We start from the raw sequence: 17,814 nt of genomic DNA, 5'->3' as shown, positions 1-17,814 counted from the left end.
TTTAAAGGGCAGCCTTTAATTTTTTCTATATACTTTCATGCTTCTTCCAGCAATAATGAAAGATTTGGCTCAGAGACCTATGGATCCAATATTCCACCTTTAAATTTCCATTTGGCTTTGCCAGGTACTAACTCTAAAATATCTCTTTTTACTGAGAACTCCTCCAAAAGGTGCAGCTGTGTGCTGGTTTCATCTTGCACTTTGTAGCTATGTTGGCAGCACTTAAATGTAAGGTATGCTAAGTCTCCCACCCATTGCTGTTGCCTTAGAGCTGTTCAGGCCTGCCTGTATTGGTGAGAGAGAGAAGAGCTCTCAGATTGGAGGGAATCCTGACTTCTGTTTCCTCTGATTGGTTATCACTGTGGCAAGGTAAAAATAGAACTAGTGGAAAATTCAGCATTTATGATGCATCATCAGAAGGCTTACTACTATCTGAGATACGTACTACTGCCCAGACTTAATGGCTGGCAAAGAAGGCAGTATAGTGTATAACAGCTCGTGAGAGTCTTGCTATTTTGGAGACAGTGGGATTAAAAAAAAAAAAGTTAAGGAATTTGTTTTGTGAAAAGCAAAATGATTACTTTAAGTGAAAAACTGATATTGGATTGTAGCAAAGGAATCTACAAAGTTGCTCAGATTCTTAAGAGTGGATTTGGTTCTTCAAGCCTCTGTGCTGTGCTACAGCATGCTTCAAAACAAAAGATAATTTTAAAATCAGGTACTAAATGCAAGTTGCATGAGGTTTGATTCTTTGTGCTTTCACTGAAAATAGCATGCGTAAAAGGGTTTTTTCCTCCCACAGTCAATCTCCTGGTGTGTGCTGTGTTTTGCTTTAGAACATCTAATCCATGTTCAGGACGTCCTTTAATGATAACTTGTTTTACGGCTTCAGAAGTTGAAACAGACTTTTTCCAGAGTTGGTAATATTTTTTCCAATTCAATTACTGCCATTTCCTTTCACTATTTCAAAAGTGAAGGGCACTGTGCATACATTTGGCTTTTTTCTGTGTAAATGTTATGAACTGGCATTTAGTTCTGAGAGTGGTATAAAATCTCTGTTCTGGCAGACATATGTTGTCTGAGGTCTTTCATCTTGAAATGACTATAATTTTCTGTCTTATGCCAAACGTGGAAAGACTAAATTACCAGTGACAATATAATGCTATGGGAATTTTATAAAGGAAATACATTGACTAGCATAAGTAGCAGCAGAGAATAGAAAATTGAAGAATTGTTTAAAAAATTAATTTGATTTTTTTTAAAGTGGTATTTCAAACTTTTATATTGTGACATTGTCAATTTTGATGACTTGTGCATCTATGTTGTTCAGTTGCATTGCCGTTTTATCAGCATATTAAGACAACTTTACGTTTTAAAAAACTTCCTTTATATTTATAGCCTTTTGGTATAAACTCCTTATTTCTGTTGTGTATTATTATTGAAATGGGGATTTGTAGCCCAAATAGTCATGAATTCAAAAATATTTGATCACTTATAGTTACAAAACAGTATTATTGTGGTTTCAAAAATATTCGAAGTACTTGCAAAATTATCAATTTCTCCGATGTAGTTATCTGTAGCTGTGGGAAAAAATGAAACCAAAATCCTCCAGGCTCTCTCTATTTTATGATGATATGTTTTTTCCCCTTTAAAACAAACATTTTCTTTTGAGAGAGAGTATGAGGGAGAGGTATTTAATCTTTTTTAAAATTAAGTTTGCTCTAAATGTGTATATTATATGTACGGTGTTTCCATTTCATTGAAGTCTTTATAATCCAATACTGAAATATCAGAAGAGGATTTGAGCACAGGTTAAATAGCTTGCAAATTTGGCATGTGCTTCAGATACTCTGTGTGTGTGTGTGTGTGTGTGTGTGTGTGTGTGTGTGTGTGTGTGTGTGTGTGTGTGTGTGTGTGTGTGTGTGTGTGTGTTGAAAGGCCATTGTCAGCACTTTTACGTGTACACTGGAAAATCCACAGCCTGATTCTCAGAGGTGCTAAGTGCCAGCACCTCCCACTGATTGAGAACACCACCAATAGCTAAAATCTGTGGGGGAAAAAATAGGCGACTTAAGTGCCTAAAGATGGATTTAGGTGACCAAGATTTTGGGGGGAATTTTCAAGAGTGTCTAAATGAGTTGGAAGCACAAGTCCCATTGAAAAACCAGCTCTGTTGTAGCAGGTAAGATATCAAGATTAAAAGACAGGAGTGAGTGTTTTTTATTTTGGTAGAAAATGATTGTATGTCTGAAAGGTTTTTACATCATTGATAGTCTTTAGCATTTCAGGGTATTTTTGAAAATGGGTAGTAGACCTAGTGTCTGCTTCTATTTTCAGAAGAATGACATGACAGAGGACTCTGTTTACATTGCGCTCTCATCTCATGAATGCTTACAAACGTTGCCATAAGTTACCTGCATAAAATGTAAATCGGAAGCAAAGGAAGTGAGATTGGGTATGGAGAAGCTTTCAGTTGTGGAGTAAGTTGGAGGCTGTTTGTGTCCCTTCATCTTTGCCCTTTTCTGAGGACATGTTTTCTGAGATTCTTCCCTGCCTTCCCAGTGGCTTCCTCCAATGACATGAAGCTTTCAAGGGACGCCAGATGCATAAGTTCTCAATTTTGGTCTGCCTGCACTACACCTTTAACTTTCAGAAACAAAAATCAAGTTAGAAATTAGTTGAAAGGGTGTTCCTTTTCCTAAAGACAACTTAATTTCTCTAAGTAGGCATTTGTAATGTGCCTATTCTCATAGTCTCTAGGCACTGCTCGCTTAATTTGATGTAGTGTAGCTCTCTAGTTTCTTCTGTTTGAACCAAAGAGTATATTGTGGGTTAAGATCTGTAACTGGGCCTTCCCTGCGCTGCTCTCTCCTTAAGCCTTTCATCCTGGATGACATTTACCCCAACCATCCACTTTTTCCTCTTCCCATCCTTTCAGTTTTGTGTAACAGCTCTGCATCTTGCCTTCAGTTAGAAGACGGAGGTGAGCGTCTCTGCTCCGAGTTCATGCCATTTCATGACTTGGCAGAAAGGGAGGAGGGAGAGTAATAATTAATGCAGCTAACTGCCTGAGGGAGCAAAAGGTTATTTTCATCATGGAAAAAATGTAATCTCTATTTTTAAAACATATTCTCACCTTGATATTGGGAGGGATTTTATGCCTTTGACTTTCCAAACATCAGAATGAGATTTATTAATAGTAGTACTAGTGTTAGATTATATCTTGCAATTGGTATTTTGTAATTTGAGGATTTTCTTGGCAGAGCCTTTGATTTGACACTGTCATATTCTTTGAATAAATGTACATTTATTATAGCAGTTTCATAAATTCTAAGGCCAGAAGTGACTGTTATATCATCTAGTCTGAGCCCAAGGAGTTGTCTGGCTAAATCATATCTTCCAAAAAGACACAGCCTTGATTTGAAGACATCAAGAAATGGAGAATCCACCACTTCCTTTGGTAGTTTGTTCCAATGATTAAATACCCTCACTGTTAAAAGTTGTGCCTAGTTTCTAATTTGGTTCTTTATATGCCTTTTTCCACATTTTCCAAACAGCATTTTAGTACCTGGTATTTTCTCCCCATGAAGGTACTTACACACTGCGATCAAACCACCTCTCAATCTTCTTTTTGATAAGCTAATCAGAGGAAGCTCTTTAAGTCTCACTGTAAGTCATTTTCTCCAGTCTTCAAATAATTTTTGGAGCTCTTTTTTACACTTTCCAATTTTTCAACATCCTTTTTAAAATGTGGACACTAGAACTGTATGCAGTATTCCAGTATAGGTCTAACCAATGCTGTATACAGAGGTAAATCATCTCCCTTCTACTCACTACTCCCCTGTTTATATATCCAAGGACTGTGTTGGCCCTTTATGCCACAGCATCACAATGGGAGCGTGTAAACGGGCTGACTCACCCCTGCGGCATCTCCTGCTGGTGACTTCTGGGAATTAGCTCTTCCAGCTCCGGAGCACTCTCTGCAAGCCAGTGATCTGCCTGGCCTCTGGCCCCCGTGTCCTTCCCAGGACCCCAGTGCCCTGTTAGCTGGGGTGCTGCCCCCTAAGCAGTAACCTGTTTCTCCTTGGGTCTCCCCCTCCCAGGGGAACCCCCACCTACTATTCCCACCTCACCTCAGTATATGGGTACTGCCAGTCATTGTCTGGCCCCACACCCTGGGGCTGACAGCAGTATCAACCTACTCATCACTGACAAGGTTGGGTTTGGACCTGCTGCCTTTCCCTTCCCCTGGGCTGCCCTCTGCAACCCCCAGTACCTCATGGCCATATGCTAGGCTGCAGCCTGGGTCTTTCTAGGCAGGAGCTCCCCAGCTCCTCTGCCTTTCCCTAGGCCTGCTCCATTCAGGTACCCTATGTCTAGCTCCCTGCAGCCAGGCCCTTCTCTCTCTATGGGCAGAGGGAGCCTCCTCCTTCTGGCTTCCCTGGCCGCCTTATAATGCCCTGTTGCTTAGTTTGAGGCATGGCCCCAGCTGTAGCCACTTCCCCCAATCAGCCAGAGTTTTACCTTGCCCAGCCCCAGCCCTCTGCAGGGCTTTTCCAACCCCTTCCAGGCTGGAGAGGGTGGTCACCCTGAGAGCAGAGGGTTTTGTACTGCTCTGCCCCCGACTTAAACAGCCATGGCGCTTTGTGACGGCACCCATGGGGAATCTTCATGCTGTGTTAGACCTGGCAAAAGCAGCCGATACCCTGCTGTTTGTACTGGATCCGCTCGATGGCTGGGACAGCACTGGAGATTACTCCCTCTCTTGCCTCTTTGCGCAGGGGCTCCCCAGCTATGCTCTTGCTGTCCATGGAGTCGCTGACCTCCTACAGAAGAAACGGACAGATACAGAGCTCATGTTCAGTTGCTTGTCTACTATGAGCCCTAAATCTTTTTCTGAGTCACTGCTTTCAAAGATCCAGGCCCCCATTCTTTAAATATGATCTGCATTCTTTGTTACTAGATATAAACCTTTGTATTTGGCTATATTAAAATGCATTTTGCTTGAATGGGCCCAGCTTACCAAGTGAACCAGATCACTCTGTTTGGCTGCTTTATCCTTGTTATTATTTACCCCTTGGCCAGTCTGTGTCAGCTTCAAATTTTTATCAACAGTGATTTTATATTTACTTCCAGGTCACTGATGAAAATGTTGAATAGCGTCAGGCCTGGTGCTGTTCCCTATGGAACTCCATTAGAAACACCCCCGTTTGATGATAATTTCCCATTGACAACTACTTTTCATAGGTGCTAGAACTAGGAATGTGGAGGGTGCTGCTGCACCCTTTGGCTTGAAGTGGCTACCATTATATACAGGGTTTACAGTTTGGTACAGTGGCTCTCAGCACCTCCATGATACACATTGTTCCACCACCTTTCTATTTTTTGGGATCTGTCAGCCAGTTCTTAATCCATTTAATGTGTGCTTCTCTCATCAATTTTCTACACTTCATAATATCTAAATTCTATCAATTGGTATCTGTTTTCCCTTTTTTCCCCATTTGTTATATATTACTCATTTCTTTCTAATTTCTTTCTAATTTCTGTCTTCACTTCACCACTGAATCAGGATGGGCTTGTAGCCAAAATAGTCCTTTCTGTAGATTGCGGAATCATGGCTTTTTAGGCATCTAATAACCTCTTCTGAAAGAATTCTCAATTTTCATTCACATTTTTCTGTCTAAATTTTTCTTCAGAATAACTTTTGTTCATAACATTTTTCAGCATTGTGAAATTAGCCCTTTTGAAGCATAAGGTATGTATATTACTGCTTTGGACTGGTCTCTGTTTTCCCATGTTGAATGTAATCAGGTCATGATCACTGCTCCCTAGGCAACCACCAATTTCCAATCCAGTGATTTAATTCATCTTTATCCATCATAATCTGTCAATTATGTCAGATATTGCTGGCAACTGTTTAGTAAGAATATATTTCAGTCAACATCCTAGCTTTCCAAAAATTAAACTCGACTGCTTTTAAACTTTGCATTTATCACTGAGTGAGAACGTTCTTTTATTCAGTTTGTTCTTTCACAAACTGAATAAAAGAACGTTCTCACTCAGTAATAAATGCAAAGTTTAAAAGCCAGTCTTTCAGTGAAGAAACTGCATTGTGTGTGAACTGACTTCAGATAAAATCAGTATGCAGCTTTGTTTCAGTTTGCAAAAGATTCATTTTAGAATATCTTATTTTTATTCTTTATTTCTTGATCATGTACAAAACAGGAGGCTCTCTCTGCACCACAAGGCATATATTGTCAATATTGTGAACCTATAAAAATTAAAACAAACTGCAACTATTATTGAGCTTTCGCATTAATATGACATGTTGGTTGTTCCTGCAGAGAGTTCATACCAATAGAAATGTGTTTCATTCAATAGATTAGCAGTTCCAAGGAAATATGTATATAGCTCCCTCATCTGGTGCACCATAGGAGAAAATGTTTCAGGTCCAAAAAACTGTTCTATAAGAATTTTATATGGATTCTGTATGGCTTCTGTGTGGATTCTACACTTTTTACTTTATTTTATTTACCTTTCTCACAGCAGTAGTGAATATTTATTAGTGATTTATGAAGCATTTTTTATATTCTCTGAATGAAGGTACCATAAAAATGCATTTTCCTTATTGTTATTATTTATCATCACTATTCAGTCTTGGAGAATGGATTTGTGTAAATACAAAAGGTGAGGGGTTGGAATATTAGAGGAGCGAAATGTCATGAAGTGGATGTCTTTGCTTCATTTAAAAAAGGGGAAAAAAAAGAAGATAAACAAATGAGGGGAATAGTTACTAAGACTTTGCTAATTATGTATTGGTTGTTTATCTTTAGTTTAAATATAGCAGTGATATTTAGCATGAGGGTTGTTTTTTTTTAATTACCGATAAGTAATTGTGTGGTGTTCTAATTTGCATGCAGAACAGATGAGCAAAATGTCTACATGGACTTTCACAGCTGAAGAAATGAATTTTTGTTCAGTGTTTAAAAATTAACCGGTTGCAGTATATCTCATGACTTTCATAAACTAAAATTGCATCTAACTAGTTTAACTGATTTTTTTTAACAGCTTTTACACTTCCAGATCTTGCAGAGCAATTTTTGCCTCCTGACGTCGCTCCACCAATTCTTATCAAGATAGTGGAGGCTATTGAAAAGAAAGGTATGCTGATGAACCGTCTGCCAGTGTTTTAGTTATGTTTGTGAATGGGAGCTGCAGGATCAGGCCCAGAGTTTGTACATTTCCCTACCAAGGGTTTGTAATGTTTCGCATTACTCAATTGGTATTCAAAAAAATCTAGTCAGAGCCTTATCTTTTTGGTATGTGCTCAACAGAGGTTACTTGGGCTATAGAGGTAATAACATAGCTTATGGCACCTGGCACTTGGTAACCTGCTACAGAGCAAAACGAGAGATTTTAATTTCAGGTTTTGAATAATATAATACAAAACCTCATCTGGCAGCAAGAGTTAGCACAGAACCGCATGGCCATGAGATCGCAGGGGAAAACATCTCAGGAGGCTAAGTTTTGGGAGGTATGTTTTGCCCTTCCAGAGGCAGTCATTTATTGCTACTGTCTGTTCAATCAGCCCATATTTGTTGCCCTTTGACTTTCCTCCCTTCCCATATTCCCAGCTGTCCCGCTCTGTCCTGTTCCCCTGCTCTGCATACCATTCCCCCGCCCCCCCCCCCACTGGCCTTCTCAGTCTTTTGTTTCTCTTCCCTCCTGTTTAAATAACCCGTTCTCTGTCCATCTCTTGCTTCCTAATCCCCTTGTTTCTTTCCCCAGCTTCTGATGCTGATGTCACCTTCATCAACCTTACGTGGCCAGGAGATGCCCCCTGTACCCTGCTCTCCTAATGGCCATTTAGCTGGGATGGGAGGGCAAGACAGGATTTGTGGCCTGGTTACTATCAGTGTCAACACTTTGAAGGCTGGGAAGACACAAACGTTTAATGGGTGGATCAGGGGCTGCTGATGCCAGTACTGAGAGCCAGAGTTTAATGGCAACCAGCATAGTCAGCCACTGTTTCTAGAGACCATACGGAATGTTAATGAAATCATACATGACCTGTATCACTGGGCATGCTCTTTAAGGTAAAATATAGAGCAAAATATTGTACATTTATTATGGTATCTTTTATTTGGAAGGATGTCTGCACTTTACAGAGTATACCTAGGGATCACACCCTCCACCACTGAAATGGTGCTAATACAGGGCAACTGTTTAACATATCTGCAGCAACACTGCCCAGTACTGAGAGCTTACGTACTGTGTGTGCTCTGCATGTCTGAAGTCAATAAAATAAATATGCAGAAAACCAGATAGTGATTGGCTTTAGGGTAAGAACAGTAAAGTATTCCCCCAAAAGGAAAAATAGCCCCTTTGGCTTTGGGTTACATACACTATCACAGGCTAAGGAATTATTAATTCTCAAGCAGTTTTTCAACTATTCTTTTCCCCTTGAGGCAGACTGTGTTTGTTGTCTGCTCAAGTTGTATTCCTGGGGTGGCAGGCCCTGAGTGTGTCTCCACTTTTGATAGGACAACTCCACTTCATTTTCTCTGTCTCCTCCCTGCATCCCATCTCCTCTCGCCTTATGAAGGCACTTGGGAGAGATGAGGCAATAGGACATGCACAAGGGAGGGCTTAGGGCCAGCTGTTTCTTAGCTGGAAAGGTGCGTAGAGTGGCAGGGAAGGGCTGGGTGTTCCTACTGAACTGCACTCTGCTCCACTGCAGGCAAACCTTTACCTTGGCTAGTATAAACTTCTCCTTCTGCTGCTGTTGGCCTCCTAAAGCCAGCACCTGGCGATTTGTTTGAGTTGGGGAGGGGAATGAGAGTTGACTGGATTTCTACTGTTCCTTGGGTGGCAGCTTCTGCTAGCCCAGCAGTGTGCAGAGATGGTATATTTTCCTGTGTGGTATATTATTGCCCTGTAAAATCAATAGCATACAGTATTTTGTCATGGTGTATAAGAATTATACTAACTTACACTGTAAATGGTTATTTGAGGACAATACAAATATGTTGTGTCTTATATAAAGCCATAAGGAATATTAAGTTCATGTGTCCAATCTATTGTGTTTTTAAGGTCTGGAATGTTCAACTTTGTACAGAACACAAGGGTCAAGCAGTATTGCAGAAGTAAGACAAATTCTTGAGTGTGGTAGGTACAACTGTTCTTCTTAAAGTACTAAATAGTTTTTTGTATTAAGACTGAATGTTTTTTCTATGCCCCCTATTCAAACTATATAATTTGATGTTTAGTTGATATAGTTTTTATTCCATTTCATTTGCCGTAATATTAACCTTTCCACTTTCATAGAATAAATATTTTTCTCCAAGTCCCCATTATACTGGTATTTTGCCCAAGAATAATCAGTTTAATGTTTATTAGTAACTTAACTGTTTGAGGACAATAAAAAGCAGGGCTCTAGGAGAGGAAAGGAGTCTCATTCAGAAGCAAGATAAAGATGCACTGTCCCAATAATGCTGTGGGCTAAATTTTATTTATGCATGTACAGCTGCACACAATTTTGTGCATACATTAATACATTCAGCCTTCTGCTTCTTTTGGCCCAGCGGAGGGGGTTGGAGGGAAGCCTACTGGCTCTCCTGCAGGTTCCCTGCCTGGTTCTGTGGTGATACTGGAGAGTAAGGGAAGAGAACCTACCTGCTGATGCTACTCTGTGCAGGGATCTAGGTATCAGGGCAGTAGAATTCCTCCAACCCCCCCACCCCTCATATACAACATGCTTCCCCAACTCCTATCTCTCTCTTTTCCTCCCCTGTGCCAGAGTCCTGGGGTTTCGGACACTCATCTGGCTTCCCCCTTCTCTGGCCCCTGCAGTAGATCTAGTGGTGTGGGGAGATACCCACCTGGCTACTTGTCCTCTTGCCTGAAGTTATAGGTGCTGGAAGTAGGGGTGCAGCAGCTCCCCCTGGCTTGAAGTGGTTTCCATTATATACATGGTCTACAGTTTGGTTCAATGGCTCTCAGCACCCCCACTATACTAATTGTCCCAGCACCCCTGCCTCCAGTCTCCTTTAGCACAGATAAATTGTGATTCTTAAAAATTTAATAAAATCTAACCATCTAAATGAGAAATCTTTCCAGAGCAACAGCCAGCCAAACTGTGGAAGAGCAGGAGCGCTACTGTTGTGGTGGTAGCATTACCCAAGCTTCTGCAAGCTGTGGGGGAAAGTATGTGTATCAACTTCCCCTTTCAGAGCAGTGCATGAGGGTACAAGGGCATCATACCACTGCATGAGGCTCGGAAGTGAAACTGATTACACACTGTGTTGTCAAAGGCACAAATTATGCAAACTCTAAAAAAGGAAGTAATTTCTCTGCTCTTTAAATTTTAGTTGTTATAAGTAATTAAAGATTAAAATTGAGGAGGAAATGATTTTTGAGTTCACTATGTTTTAAATCTAGCTGGCATCATGATATCAAATGATGGTAGAGAAAGGTATGGAATTGTGGGGTTAGCCACAGAAGCTTTAGTCTTAATATTTTTGTTTTCAACACTGACTTTCCAAACCACAAATACCTGAATTTCTTAATTTATTCAAAATCCATATAGAATCTCACAACTGAAATGTAGTTTTATGCAAGGTCTACTTGTATCCTGAGACCATTGTAAAACTGGGGTTTGCCTGTATTCTTCTTCAAAACTTAATTTGGTTGGAAAACAGGAAGATAAGGCTTTAGCCTTTGAGGAACTGACTGTCCTTCATTCCTGTTGAGCAGAGCTCACAGTCTTCCAGGATCAAGCTGGTAAAGGTGATCAAAAATAGAAAGGTCACAACAGCAGCAGCAACAAATAGCTTGCTGTACATCAAATAGGTCCAGCTCTCACTAAAACTCTCTTGTTCCAGTCATTTGGGATGTTTCTTACAGACACTGCACCAGTGGAACCTGAACTTGATCCAGCATAGAGAATAAAAGCAACAGTAACTAATGTAGTTTGAGTTCTTGGTCCGATAGACTGGGCTTTTTAAATAATTATTTTCCTTCCTTCCCTTATTCTCCATCCCAATTATTGGGCCTTTTGGAACTTCCAAGATTTGGGAGCACTTGGGAACTTTTGTGAGAGCTTCATGTCGGACAGGAAACCTGTCTGGCTTGTAATAAACACTTCTAAAATTTTGGTTTTTATTTTGACTTCTTGCATTCACTACGTCAATGTTAACAGACAATTCTATAAGTGATAAAGTTCAATAGAATATTCTATCCCAAGTTGTAATTACACTAGCAGGCCATGGGTCATTACAGGTGTGTAAATTCTAACTGCTATTTAAGAAACCAAGGACCCAATTCTGCAAATATATCTACACGTGCTTCAGTTTATTCACATAAATGTTTAGCGATTCAGGACCTAAACCTGGAATCAGCTACCGATAGAAATACTGCATTTGCACCCAGCCCTAACCATGGATTGCTCCTTACTATAGTAGTGTTTGCACAAAATATTTACAAGTAAAACATAAACCTGTTAAAAATATCCAGGTGTGTCTAACCTTGCAGCCCTATAACAATATTACAAATATTGCCACAAGCATAATTTGTAACATTATAGTAACATTTTAAAAGTATGCAGAATCCAGGGTCTTCCTTATATACTTTACAAGGTTAGTATATAAAGAAAGCAAGGTGCTTTTAAACATTCTGATCACTTCAAAAATAATACCAGTGAAGGTATAACAACCTTCACTGTGGCCATCTACAGAGTTTGAACCAAGGACCTTCGTCACCTATATATATAAAACAACGCCTACTTTAGCTACAGTAGTAATTCTATCAAATAGCAGCTATAGTATGCTGTTATTCTCTATGTAGATTAGCCACTAAAAGGGACATGAGACAATGTCCAAGCATGTTATAAAGCTATTTCTTGAGTAATAGAATTTGTTACTTGTAACATTTTCACATAAATATTTTCCTGGATTGGCTATTGACTCCCATGCGTAATTTACATCTTATCATTTATTAGTCAGAATCTCTTAATGATTGAAGAAGGCTCTGACCCCTTAACTTTACAGTGTATTGCTGAACAATTTTGGTATCTACTGTGGGAATTCACTGCACATTGTAAATAATACATTTTAGCAAAGACTTGTTTAGATGTCTTCAGAGATTTCTTACAAATTGTTCTTCATAAATCAGATTTGGGTTCTCTGTTCTGGTTTGGTATGAAATGACAATTTTAAGGTCCTCAGAAATTTTTAAATTGCATATATCTGGGTTTTTTCTTCAGATGCCTCATCAATGGATTTTGAGCCAATTGATGTGCAGATCTTATCAGATGCTCTCAAGAGGTATCTTCTGGACCTGCCAAATTCTGTCATTCCAGCATCTGTTTACAGTGAAATGATTTCAGGAGCTCAAGGTATGAATGTGAAAGTATTTCCACTCACTGGGGGCGGGAAGGTTTATTAGGATTGTCAGTACCCAGCATGAAGGGGCTGATACTGTCTCAGCATACATACAATGTGGAGGATTTTTGCACACCACAAGTGATGCTCATAAAACAAAAATAAGTCTTTTCCTCACTTATCATATATTACCTGGTTTTGATTAAAGCTGCTTAAATTACCTAACAATATAAATATAATGAAAATTGCGAGATATTACACAGCTTGATGCATTTAGTAAATAAGAATAACTGTGCATGTACTAGTTTAAAAAAAAGTCAAGGACTTATCTGTGTGCAGAAAGAGCTAATTGTTAACCTTTTATCAGTGCTGATAAAGTAAATGTATTAGAGAACAGAGTGTTCTGAGGTCCATTGGCAGTTATGAACTACAAAGCAATAAAAACATGAATATAAGGTATATCTTTGGCAGTGGTCATTTCAGACAGTACAGTTGACAACTTTCAGTATGTAGGCCTAGTACTGTTGCATGTTCTACGGGCAGGACATTGTGGCTGGTAACCTTCAAAGTTAGAAAAGCACCTGTGATTCTTATCTACTGCATCTCAGAATTACCCAATCATGTGTGACGCTAAACACAAGACAGACTTCTACCAGTATGCACTGCGCATATTGTGGTTTTTACCAAACGAATGTTCTGTTTCCATTTTACTTTTATTCAGTTGTTTTCTTCTACTTGAGTTTTTCACTTTTGAAAAAGAAGAAACAAGAGTCAAGGTCCTATTAAAGGACAAAATATTTTTTTCTATAAAATTGATACTTACCAGGGAACCATGTAATGGTTTCATTTTCCTTTCTGTTTGCTTGCAGAAGTGCAGAGCTCGGACGAATATGCTCAGTTGCTGAAGAAACTCATCAGGTCTCCAAATATACCTCACCAGTATTGGCTCACTCTCCAATATTTGCTCAGACATTTCTTCAGACTTTGTCAAACCTCCAGCAAAAATCTCTTGAATGCAAGATCCTTAGCTGAAATTTTCAGCCCTCTGCTTTTCAAATTCCAGTTAGGAAGGTATGTGAGACATCTTAATTATCTAGTATATTGTAACCATGATATGTAGCTTTGCTATACAAAATAGTTAATAAATTCATGGATAGGACTTGTGCTTATGCTGTTATCTTTGCATTACTTTTCTAAAGGCATTTATGTAAGCCTTTACATTTTTTTTCCATTACATTTTACAGTTCTGATAATGCTGAACACCTCGTAAAAATCCTAGAAGTTTTAATCACAAGTGAATGGAATGAGAGACAGCCTGTACCAGGTAAAAACAGTTTGGATTTTAAAATGTAATTGGTTATGGATGAATTTTAAATAGGTCAAAACCAGCTTGGTGGCCGTTAAATGTGCATTATTATTTTTTTCAAATTAAGTAAGCTCATTAAACAAATGTATTAAAGTAATAAAATTATGGAAGTAAGTAGATATGCAGCAGAAGTTAATTTTTGTTTTTAAGGAACTATCCATTACTCCTGAAATAATTTTTGCATTGAATAATTTGTGCAGATTTTTTCATAGCCTTAGAATTTGTATTACCTCTTACTGACCACTGTATGAAAAATCAAGAATGTGAGAGACCTGTGAAGCAGTATATATTTACTTTTGCATTCCTTACTGTTAAAAGCGGACAAATTCTGAAGTCCTTTCTCAGCTCTCACTCAAGCCTTTCTAAGCATATTTCCTCAAAAGAACTGTGCCCAATGAGGACTGGTTAAAGAGCTCAAATTTGGAGCTCTGTTTAGCTTTGTGCATTTGTCAGCCAGGTATGTAGAGAGATTTGTCTGTCAAAATCCACATTCTTATTAGTGCAGGCAAAATCAAAACTGGTTCAGGATAGCTAGTTGACACGTTTTTACTGTCTGTGCTAGCACTCTGTTCATACAACCCAGAGCAAAGGTTAGCAAACTTTATGCAACAGATTGTATTTGAAATCAAGCATTGCTTCTTTTCTTAGTTTGAGTGAGGCAGGGTTGCTAGACTTGTGCAAAGGAAATTGTGCTGCTGTGCAGCGCGACTTTCTCAGTTAAGCAAAGCAAGCACGTGTTGATATAGAGAAGCTGCAAGCCTTGGCTTACACTAATATTAGCAAAGGGTACTTTAACAAAGAAATTACCACCAGGAACAGAACATTGTTTTAGTGTTCCTCCCTCTCTGCTTCCAAAGTATAGTAAAGAGATCACAGCAGTAAGGTTTTGCAGGATTGGGTAAGAATTGGAAGAGCTGGTACAGGACTTCTCAGAGTATTGGAACAAGGTATCTTCCAACCCACTGTACATTGATTTGAGCGAGTGTGTTGCAACCTGACGTGCAGGGTTATAGAACTTTTATGCTGCAGGGGGCAGCTAGGCCAAACCAGAACCGCGGTGTGACAAGAGCAGGGAGCCAGGCCCCGCCCCAAGCTGCAGGATGAATGCACGGTGGGCTTGCTTTCCAACTTCCTCCCTGTGCCTCTCCTCAACACTGGGCCAGGATTAGGGTTGCAGTGCCAAAGCAAAGGGTGCTCTGCAGGTGGTCTGTGTCCCCTTGCTAGGGCAAAGAGAAGCAGGTGAAGGATTAGGGCCTATGATTTTTGGTCTTCCGATGAATATAAGCCCTAGGCACATGCCTAATTGGCCTCTCTGTTAATCAGCCCTGCCTATTAGGTTTGAACTCTTCATTTTGATAGCATTTGTTATAACAACTTCCATTCTTATCTGTATATTTCAAAGTCCATACTTGGCAAAAGGACAATCTCTGTAGTAATTGCCATACTGTACATTATTCTTCAGTTAAATATAATATCTGCCCATCCATTAATATGTAGCCAAAAGGTTTAGGCCAAAATTTTCAAACTTGGCAGCCTCTGGTTAGTTCCTTTCAATCCTGCTCCTGAAAAGACTCTCTCTTGTGTTTAACTTTGCATGCCTGAATATTTTTCAGAAGCATATGAGTAAATCTTTGCAGGTCTAGGATCCAAATCTCTGCTTGGGCTCCTGAAAAATCGAGTAATCTGTTTTGAAGTGCAGAGTCCCCACTGCTCACATTGAAGATTTAGGGACAGATTTTCAATTTGGCCCTTCATATAATTTAGGCAGCTAAACTAGAGAATTTCGACTTGAATTGCTTTACAAACATCTTGACACTAACTGAATTGTAATAGTTATAAGTGCAATTTACTGAGGCAGGGGTTTACTATTGACATCTTTATTTTAACAAGGCTGGCTCCCAATGCCCTATAAATCCTAAACAATGTAAATGTTCTACCTGACAAAAGTACAATAAACGGGTTTATATGTGTTATATTTTGAAATGACACTTAGAAAGATGCATGCACGTGCTTCTGACTGTCTCTAAGAAAGTATCTCATTATCTTGTATATGTTTGATTTGCTGTACATATTTCCTCCCGGATGGAAAAGCTGTCATTTCTATAACTGAAGTCTAAAAATTGAACACTTTAAGCATATGTAAAAAGATGCAAAACCCACTGTCAAAGTTCATTTCTAATATCTGGTATGTTGCAGAATATTCATGTGCAGTATAATTGTGAATCAAGCCTTTTAACATCTCTAGCTTGAGCTTCAACCAGGGATGTTGCAAGACATTAAAATAAAGGAAGATTCCTAAAAAAGCGAACGGCAACTTTCAGCAATCTTTTTCCTGGTCTTGAGCAGTTTGTGACAACAGCTAGTGAAAAGAATTTCAAAGATGAGAAATGGAAAGACTTTAAAAAAACAAAAAACAAAACCAAACCTCTTTTTTAAAAAGATTTAATACTTCTTCATAAAGTGATTTGGTTTTGCCTTTCTGTTTCTTTCTTTCTTGTTGCCCTTTAACCTGGCATATACGTCTGTCTAAAATGAGTTGTGTGTGAATTTTAGTCATGTCATATACAGGATGCAGATGTTTTAATTCAGGGTTGGGCAAAGTTTTTGGCCCGAGGGCCACATTGGGATTGCAAAACTGCATGGAGGGCCGGATAGGGAAGGCTGTGCCTCCCCTAAACAGCCTGGACACTGCCCGCTATCCGCCCCCTCCTACTTCCTGCCTCCTGACTGCCCCCCTCAGAACCTCACCCATCCAACTCCTCCTGCTCCTTGTCCCCTAACCGCCTCCCAGGACCTCACCCCCATCCAAGTCCCCAGCTCCCAGTCCCCTGTCCACACCCCCTTCCGCTGACAGGCCCCCCAAGACTCCCACGCTTATGCAACCTCTCCCCCGTTCCCCATTGCCTGACTACTCCCCCACCCGAACCTCTGTCCCATCGAACAGTCCCCTACTCCTCTGACTGCCCTCTAGGATCCCCTACCCTTTATCCAACCTCCCAGCCCCCTTACCATGCTGCTCAGAGCAGCATGTCTGGCAGCCATGCCGCCCGGATGGAGCTAGACACGCTGCTGCTCTTCTCCGCAGGAGCGCACCGCTCCACCACTCAGAGCACTGCCCGCATAGTGGCATAGCTGCAGGGGAGAGGGAACAGCAGGGGAGGGGCCGGAGGCCAGCCTCCCTGGCTGGGAGCTCAAGGGCTGGGCAGGACTGTCCTGCAGGCCGGATGTAGCCCACGGACCGTAGTTTGTCCACCTCTGTTTTAATTGCTTGGGTTTTTTAAAATGCAAACTTTCTTTCTCTCTATGCGTCCATAGGAGGTAAGAAAAATAGGACTTGTATGTTAAATTGAGCCATGTGTAGCTTTTCATCTGTAGTTATGATGATGAGTATCCTAAGGCAAAAACAAGATTTCTCCATAGGCCCATTTTTGATATTTTTTTAACACAATCACATAACCTTACCCTGTCAATATGTCCAGCCCAAAATTGTTTTGTTCATGAACTGAGGACACAGTTTAATCCCACACAAAAATATACCACAATGAAATACATTTTGTCAATATCTGTGTAATCCTATGAAGAAAAGGTAATGATACAGGATTAGAGAGATTAGAAAAAAATGTCTGGTGGCTGAAATTATTATTAACCAGTTCCATTTTCTGTATTAAATTGTCCCTTTCTAGTTCTGTGCAGCTATTCAGTCTTTTGACTAGAATTACCAAATATTTTTCAATATATATATCCAAACTTGATCAGCTAAACAAAAATATAAAGATGGTGGAGGGAGAGGGAGAGATTGCTTCTACTCCTGATTAAGGCACTGAGAATTCTGACATTGAATTGACGGTTATAGTATCAGGAAAAGGTGTGTGTTCCTTATGTGCCGTATGAAACAACAGTGCTAGGAGAAAAGTATTGTAACTATAGTGCAGTTTAAAAAATATCAAGGAGCATGTCCTTTTACATGTACATATTTTAAAAGAGTATTTGGAAGTTGGGGCTATAAATTCCTACAGGTATGAGAAGCCAGCTGATTTTTCAGGTCATGAATGATGTTGGCAGTGTAGT

The 17,814-nt window shown here is 39.8% G+C and overlaps 1 protein-coding gene across 2 annotated transcripts in view; it reads left to right on the top strand.

Moving 5' to 3' along the window:
* Window positions 1-17,814, top strand: part of PIK3R1 (phosphoinositide-3-kinase regulatory subunit 1) — a 70,892-nt gene that overhangs the window by 37,369 nt on the left and 15,709 nt on the right. The window contains exons 1-6 of one of the 2 annotated variants that reach the window (XM_030566903.1): window positions 435-718; window positions 7,069-7,161; window positions 9,094-9,168; window positions 12,263-12,394; window positions 13,250-13,451; window positions 13,625-13,704. In XM_030566903.1, the coding sequence (XP_030422763.1) occupies window positions 574-718; window positions 7,069-7,161; window positions 9,094-9,168; window positions 12,263-12,394; window positions 13,250-13,451; window positions 13,625-13,704 (727 nt within the window). In that variant the 5' untranslated portion in view covers window positions 435-573. Of the gene's footprint in view, window positions 1-434; window positions 719-7,068; window positions 7,162-9,093; window positions 9,169-12,262; window positions 12,395-13,249; window positions 13,452-13,624; window positions 13,705-17,814 lie in introns of those variants that run through there. The other variant, XM_030566902.1, reaches the window with a different exon arrangement.

Source organism: Gopherus evgoodei, chromosome 6 (genome assembly GCF_007399415.2).
Source record: "Gopherus evgoodei ecotype Sinaloan lineage chromosome 6, rGopEvg1_v1.p, whole genome shotgun sequence".
Taxonomy (NCBI): Eukaryota; Metazoa; Chordata; order Testudines; family Testudinidae; genus Gopherus; species Gopherus evgoodei.
This window is presented reverse-complemented; position numbering and strand designations above follow the sequence as displayed.